The sequence below is a fragment of the Charadrius vociferus genome, unplaced genomic scaffold, assembly GCF_000708025.1.
Source record: "Charadrius vociferus isolate BGI_N301 unplaced genomic scaffold, ASM70802v2 scaffold43, whole genome shotgun sequence".
In the NCBI taxonomy this organism is placed as follows: domain Eukaryota; kingdom Metazoa; phylum Chordata; class Aves; order Charadriiformes; family Charadriidae; genus Charadrius; species Charadrius vociferus.
Window position 1 is genome coordinate 7,445,561 of NW_009648043.1, and position 8,140 is coordinate 7,453,700.

Here is an 8,140-nt window from a genome sequence, read left to right on the forward strand (position 1 = left end):
AGAGCGGTTGTGCCTGGAGACCCAGTACGGTTCTGAAGTTGAATTCCTAGACTCTAAGTATCATCTCATGGAGTCTTACAAGATCCAACTTACTCTGGGCTCAGGCAACCCATGTGGGTAAGTAGTAAGTCAACACTGCTTTCTGGAAAAGAATTATTGAAAAGTTGACTGCTGCAAGGGAACTCGTATGTTACTGCCCGAAGAGATGTGCAGTGAGATGAGAAGTACCTGCTCAGGAGGTTTGGGGTAGTCAGCTGTGATGCCTTTTCCAGGGGGCTGGGAGGACAGAGAACAGTGGAGGCAAGTTATAGTCCTCAAAGGTGTATTTTGCCTTGCTCTTCACTCCCTTTTCAGAAATCAGTGTGTTGGCTTTATTTCGACCTATTTCTCCTTCCTTAGGCATGGATGAGAATCACAAAGATGTTCATGGAATGAATAAGAGCAAAACAAGATCTTTTTCTTTTCTTGATTCATCCACACGTGTTGTGGAGGGTCCTGTGGTGCTTCTGATCATTGTGAAGGTTCCAGAAACCAGGGAAAGTGGTTTCTTCTAACATCTCAACTACTACTGCTTTGCTTAGGATTGGTCCTGGTTTTGGGTCATCTTTTGGTCTAGGCATTAGCTTTCCTGCTTTTTTTTCTGTTACCTGTGTCTCATTTCACGTCTTAGCGGGTCTGTTCTCCTCAGGATTTTGCTGCTGCGTGTGTCTGCTTGGAAAGAATTACAGGTCTCTGAAGACAGAGACTATTCCAGTGAAGTACCGCTGTGTGGTTCTCCTCTTGGGGAGGAGCTGGTGAATTTGGTCTCAGCTATCCCTGGAGACAGGGCACTTCCCTCCACTTTGCTGATTTATGACCCCACTTCTTTGGCCCTTGGAGTTACTGCCTGTTACTGCTGCTCTTGTGCAGAGTGCTTCCCTTCCTGAGGCTCTCGCTGTCTGTGGCCTGTTGAGTACATTGTGCAGTGTTTTAGATTTTGAGGGGTTTATGTTTGTTGGTTTTTTTGGTTGATGTGTTGCTAGGTGAGCATGCTCGTTTCGTAGAATAAATACTTATTCCCCAAGGGATTCAGTACTAAACTCAGAGAATCGGAGAATGACTGAGGGTAGAAGGGGCCTCTGAAGATCACCTAGTCCAACTCCACCCCTGCTAAAAGCAGGGTCAGCCGTAGCAGGTTGCTCAGGGTTATGTCCAGCCAGGTTTTGTACGTCTTCAAGGATGGACACTCCACAACCTCTTCTGGGCAACTTGTTCCAGTGTTTGATCAGTCTTAGAGTTTTAAAAAAAAAAAAAAGTCTTATGTTAAAATGAAATTTCCTCTATTTCGATTTGTGCCTGTTCCTCTTGTTCTTTTACTTAGAGCCAGACTCTTTTCAGTGGTGCCATCTTCTTTACTCCCCCCACCAGGTATTTATACACACAGATAAGGTCCCCCTGAGCTTTCTCTACTCCAGCAAAGAAACAGTCGCAGCTCTGTCAGCCTCTCCACACGGCTCACGTGGTCCAAGCCCTTCAGCATCTTTGTGGCTGTCATAGGCCTGGAAGCTGTATGGTATCTATTTTGAAAATCACTTCTATGTGTCACAGACTTATAGGAAAAAATGTAGGAGTCAAAAGTATCATCAAATGTAAACAACAGCATATAGCGCTTGGAGTACGACTCTTCAAAAGATCTGATTTCTTCTTATGAAGGCTTAGAAGTCAGACACATAAGTGAGAATAACTTAATTGGTAGCAATAACCACCTTCTAGGGGAGAAAGGGGTAAGTGCTCCTTTCTGGTGATCTGAGCTGATTTTGTTTACATAATAAAGCCCACAGCACTTGTTGTGTAGAAGCTGTAGCTGTTGCTATCTTTTCTTAGTATGAAGTTCACAAGAAAAAATTGTGTGTGTTTTTATATTTTTATATATGCATGTCATGGTATTTGCAATAACAATAAAGAAAAATCTTGGCATGATCTGTAGGAGCTCTTTGAATTTTCCATCTTAAGTTGGAAAAAAGAAGAATATTGACGCGTGCTTTTTTCTACGTAACAGTGTATGTCAATCCTGCAGCAGCTGCTGTTGCATCTCTTCTCTTATGAAGCTGCAGAAGCCAGCCACAACTGAATTTGTCCCTATGGATGGCATTTGTGCATATCTCAGCGTTTAGCTGACATTCTGCTCATGTATTTGATGATAGACTTTAGCCATATCTTCATTGTAGTTACGCCACTGTGCTTTCTTCCTGTATATTTTTTAAATGCTCAGTTATAAACCAGCTGGTGATTTACAGATTGTTTTGTGCTACAGTTAATGTTGCTCAGCAATGAGAATGCTACAGCCTGGCTGACCAAGGGTTTATCTTCATTAAAAATCAAACCCCAAACCAAGGTCTCTCCATTTGAGTTGATATTTTCAGTTTTTATGACATGTTATGCCTGTGGTTTAAGAATGTCTTAGAAGTTTAATACTACAAAAATTCAACTGTTAAAATATTTACTTGCGTGTTTTCTGTATAATTCTAGGTACGGCGGGAACTGGATGAAAAAATCACTAAAGAACTTGAACAGGGTAATGTGTCATTACGTTAGGAATGTTTTTAAGGAAAAAGATGACTTAACTCTTGAAAATAATGGGTTTTAGGAGTAGTGTTCCAATAAAACAGTGGTTTGAATGTTTAGGAAAACAGACACTTGAGATTTGTGAAGAGGGGCTAAATTTAGCACTGGTGTAAGCAGGAGTAATTTGTGGATTCGCTGAAGTTGTTCAGTGTGTAGCCTCTGGAATTTCTAGCTTTAGAAATACTGTTGACCGATAAGCAAATGTGGAAAAAATGTGTTTCTTCCTTTGTGTCTAGCCCTTTCATTGCTGTGTTCCCGGGGAAGTTTTTAAATCTCTCTCTGGACTGTAGTCTCTCCAGTTACCCATAATGTTTTTACAGTGACTTATTTGGCACTGTCTACTGTAAAAGTAACACCGGGAATCTTGTCTCCTTTTTCCCTAGCCACTGCTGAACTTGAAACTGGGTCTGCTGGAGCTTCTCCCATGGTATCCACTGATGGATCTTCAAAAAATTTCCATGTTGACCAGGATCCCCTTTGCAGGGCAATACAGGAGTACCGGGATGTTTTAACCAAAAATTATCTGATTTGAACAAAATGCTAGGGAAAGGCTCTGGAAATCATTTTGTTTACACAGTGCATCTATGGTTTCCCATCCCACGGTTCAGATGTGAAAACATGTTCATTGCAGACTGAACATAAATTCCAATTCCATTAAATGGATGTCAAGCACATTGCACTTACCTGTTTATTGATGCATAGTTGTTTTATTTTGCACTCACAATAAGAACCATATCTATTTTTTCTGACTAGCAGATTGACTAATCTTGATTCTTGAGCTTGACAGAACTGTCAAAATGTTTCTTATTAGGGCAGATGCACTATTTTGCTCCACTCATGTTCTGTGTTTTAACAAAAGCATTCTCTTTGTTCTGTTTAATCTTTTCATTTCACGTGTTTTTAATGTTTCCAGTGTTATTATAATGCTTAGGACATTATTTTATGTGCATTGAGCCTGCTGCTTCAGTCCTGATGCAGTGAATATTTCTGCTGATCAAGTGAAAGTTTTACCAGTGTTCAAGCTGGAGAATAGAGCACTTTACATTGCTGTCACTTTATGCGCCTTAGGTTTAAAATTACTGTGAGTGTATAGGAGTGCCAAGAAAGTTGTTATGTGATCTTTTTGGTATAGAATCATAGAATGGTTTAGGTTGGAAAGGACCTTAAAGATCATTGAGTTCTACCCTCCCTGCCATGGGCAGGGATACCTCCCACTAGACCAGGTTGCCCAAGGCCATCACAGAACCACAGAATGGGTGAGGTTGGAAGGGACCTCTGGAGGTCATCTGGTCCAGCCCTCCTGCTCAAGGAGGACAGCATAGAGCCAGTTGCCCAGGACCATGTTGGCTTTTGAATATCTCTAAGGATGGAGACTCCACAGCCTCCCTGGGCAACCTGAGCCAGTGCTTGTTCATCATCACAGTGAAGAAGTGTTTCCTGATGTTCAGATGGAACCTTCTGTGTTTCAGTTTGTGCCCATTGCCTCTCATGGTATTCATGTTGATTTTTGTATTAAAAATTGCTGCAGCTTTAGACGTTCGCAGTTCCTACATCAACACTGTGGTGCACCTGAAACACTTGATATGGTGGGGGGGGGGAAGGAATGTTAATATAAAAACTTTCAGTCTCCTCGGTACTTTCCAAAACTTGTGTGATAGGATTGCCAATCTCTTTGTTGCTGCTAGCAGCTGATGATATGGTGGCTGTAGCCCAGATGTTATCCAGTGTTGTGGGACATTTGTGTCCATAAAACAAGCAGCTTTATGTATTTCAGGGAGTTACCTGTTGATACTGAAGATTTGCAGTTGTCATTGCCTGTCTGCAAAAGTCACTAGTGATCAGAAGATTATAGAACAAAGTCCCAGTTCTGGAAAAGTGAGAATGGTTGTACTGAGGTGAATTATGACTGGAAAAATTTGGGGATTTTACCCACTAGTTCAAGGACTTGAGTTAACAGGCAGTGAGGAAAGCAATGAATGCTGCTGTGACACTATTCTTTTTTTATATGAATACATTTTTGTGAAGCTAATACACTGTATTTAATTCCAGATATTCTGTTTCAACTTGATATTTAATAAAGTTTGTAATCTAGTACATGTCTTTGTTTTAATGTTCCCCTTCTTGACTTTGCTTTCCAGCTGCCTCCCTTCCCATATAACTCTCCAAAGCTCTCCTTGGCTCACTTCAGCTCTGTTCATAGCTGCATCTTCAGCCTGTCCTGGACGCCAGGCAGAAGGCCAGCGTGTGTCTGTGTCCTTTTCTTCTGGGGAAGCTCGAAGCACAGTTGTGTTAAGATCGTGGACTAGAGTTGAGGTGTTGCTAATATTCCCAGATTCTTCCTTTATTTTAGAGCAATCCTTCTTGTGGTCTGGGCAGAAGGTAGTGGGTGACAGGGAGGGAGTCAGCATGGGTTTGCAGAGTGGGAAATCATGCCATGTCAGTCTGGTAGCCTTCTACAATCATGTGAGTAATTCAGTGGACAGAGGGAAAGCAGTGTGTGTTGCTTACCTTGACTTTAGCAAGGCTCTCTCTGGCTTACACCATAACAATCAAGTTCAGTTTTGGAACTTCCCGATCCCTTTCCAAAGAAAAAGCAAGTGTGTTTCTTAATGTCTTTGCTAAGGTAGGTTAGCAACCCATTCAGGTCAGTAGCTGCAACAGAATTGCTAAATTTTTAAAATCAGTTGTACAGAACATACAATTCTGTTTCAGAAAATCTCATTATGCCAGTTGCTTTTTCCTCAAGAGCAAACAGTGTAAGTAAGTGAAAGCAAGTCTTTCTGTCTTCAAAATGCGTTGAATTGTGGCCACAAAACACTAAGGTTTTTTTCATTTTTATTCATTGGCAGAGTAGTGGCTTGAAAGATCGATTAAAGGCTGCTTGAGTAGTGCTACCATAGCACTAATATGTCCACCCAGTAGGTCTTGACTTCTGAAATACCCAGGCATTGGCTTATAATTCATTGCTGACCTCTGCAGCTCTAACTGCTTCACTTCCCTTTACAGACGGAATATAAATCTGGTGTCCTATAAGCATACTGACCAACTTTGTCCTGTTTTCATCTTCCCTTTACCTTAGAGGCACCTCTCACCACCTTCATCTGGATATAGAGATAAGCCACCTGTGACTAAAACCAAACAAGCTACAAGTTCCGTTTGCCTAGAAAAGCCAAAGGTAAATGCTTCTTTACTGGTGGCTCTCGGTGAGAAGTGAAGTTTATTGGCTGCTGGACAAACCAAACTGAAAGCCAGTGTTAACATCTTGCGTAACAATTGTTCATAACTGTTACCACGAGGGTAGTGGGTAAAGGAAAGTCAAGTCAATTCATTAACTTGAAAGTTGCTGCATTTGTTTTCTCGTTCACTAGCGAAGAGGGTGGCTGGTTCTTGCTGCTTGTTGGAAACAGTCCCAACTACCCTGAAAGCGGTGCTGCTGCCACGTTACATGACAATACACGAGGTCACTATTTATCCTGAAACAGAGCTGTATCCTGTTCTATAAAACAGGGAATTGATCTTTTGTTTAGGTGTCTTATCTTTCATATTTTCTGTCTGAGCATCTGGACCAGTTACCTCGTGTCTTAGTGCTTGATCACGTACTGCTGGCACATAGTGGGTGCATGTTGAGGTAGGTTTTTTTTTCATTTTGTTCATACAATGCCCACAATACAGGTAAATTGCAAGTGAACAAGGGAATTTCAGCTTGTTCCTGCACCCCCCTGCCATTGTCCTTTGCACTCTAGAACAAGGAGGTTTTGGCTCTGCATCAGACAAAAAACATCTTCCTTAAGCAAGGCTGAAATGTATGAGACTTTGAACAAGCAAACGTACCATGCGAATAGATGTTTCCCACTACCAAACCCCATCTCTTCAACTATGCCTTGTTTAGGGAGCTCTTCCTGTAACATGAGCTTTGGTTTCTACCATATCCATCACACCTTCAGCTCCGGAGCATAGTCCTCTTCCACATGAGGTGCAGCTTCATTTTCCATACTTTGGGAAATAACGTCCAGCTTCTTGTTTACGGTATGCCAGTCTACCTGTGTGTTGGCAGTGTCTCTTCCTTTCAGCGTTCTCCTCTCTAACATGCAGTCATCAGTCCCTTCCCTCCAACCCTTTTGGCTCCAACCATGGTCTGCTTTTCAGCATATTACAAAATTTTATTCATATTATAGTTCCTGTGTTCCTATCCTTCCAAATTAAGCAATTTCTTTCACATGCCTGATGTCTTACACGGCATTAGTAAGAAGAAAGAGATTAATGGTCTTGATTCAGACCTGAAAGGTCAAATTAGATTGTTGGAGAAACTGGAGTCTGAGGCCATTCCAGACACACAGGGGGAAAAAAAAAAAAAAATCCTTTTCCTTTCTGAGTCTGCCATCACCAGAGAAGCCTCAATGCTGGACGGTTATGGCTTATATACTGGAATTGCAGGTGAGGTTTCAAAACAGAAGTGAATACTAGTTCTGTAGTTTATACTACTCCAGCTGCTCTGGAGCATCACAACTACAAAAAAGGGAAAGACGACGAGATGTGCATTCTGTAAAGCCCTGAATGCACCGATATGTGTCTATGTGTAGCCTTTGGTGCCCTCCAGTGATACTAAAACTAGGGATCTTGTTTCAGTAACAGATCATATGGTTTCTTTTTTTTATAGCAAGCTATTTGTCATGCAGTGTTCTTCAGTTTACATGGGGGCAGAATGATACTTGCGTGCCTTGCAGCCAGCCAGCCACTGGCACGGCCTCAACAGCTTTGGTGTCTTCAGGTTTGTCATGGGAGAAATCAACTAAGTGGATGCTTGAAAACAGAGTGAAGAGGTGTGATTTTAATGGGCATGTTGAACTGCTCGCCGGTTTGCAGTGGTGATGCACTATCAATTGGAAGCCAAGGGTCAGATGTCCATTGAAAAACTAGGCACACATGGGGACCTTTGGGATACTTATTTCTTGCGGAAGCCTGGCTGTCCCTCCATGAGGCAACCTCTGTCTGCTGAAAGGGTCTGTGCAGACACAGTCTGCTGCACACAAAGCCAAAACACGGGTCTGCATATGTGTCTCTTTGGCATGGATGCCAATTCCTTTGAACGTGCAGTTGTGCACGTAGAGTCAATCTTGTAACACAAAAGAAACCCTGCTGAGGCCACAGCTTTAGCTCCTGAGGCCGGGAAGATGTTGTACTGGATGACAGCTGCTGGGAAGCAGCCGCCAAGCACTGAGCTGCAGCCATGACCAGTGATGGAGCAGTGGGAGCAGGGGCGTTGCCAGCCAGAGCCCAGTCCCACCACTCCAGAACTAGGCAAGCAGGGTGGACCCAAAGACCGTGGCCAGGTCCAACCAGGCAAGTTCCTGTTTACGAGCCAGGTGGGAGTTCTGTCCCCAGGCCAGGGTCAGCATCAGAATCAGGCCCTTTGAGGCTGACCAGGGTTGGACACAGCACCAGTATGGCTGGGCAGGGCCATGGGGATGGGCCAACCCAGGACATCAGCCCGCAGGTCCTCAGTGCTCATGAGGCACAGGATTGATAAACTGCTGAA

The 8,140-nt window shown here is 42.9% G+C and overlaps 1 protein-coding gene across 1 annotated transcript in view; it reads left to right on the plus strand.

The window, feature by feature from the left end:
* The window catches only part of ANKRD26 (ankyrin repeat domain 26), a 71,768-nt gene extending 68,290 nt beyond the window's left edge, over positions 1-3,478 (plus strand). Inside the window, exons 45-46 of the mRNA XM_009883697.1 lie at positions 2,509-2,554; positions 2,988-3,478. Coding sequence (XP_009881999.1) covers positions 2,509-2,554; positions 2,988-3,136 — 195 coding nt within the window. The 3' untranslated portion in view covers positions 3,137-3,478. The remainder of the gene's footprint in view (positions 1-2,508; positions 2,555-2,987) is intronic.
* Positions 3,479-8,140: the final 4,662 nt, after the last annotated feature.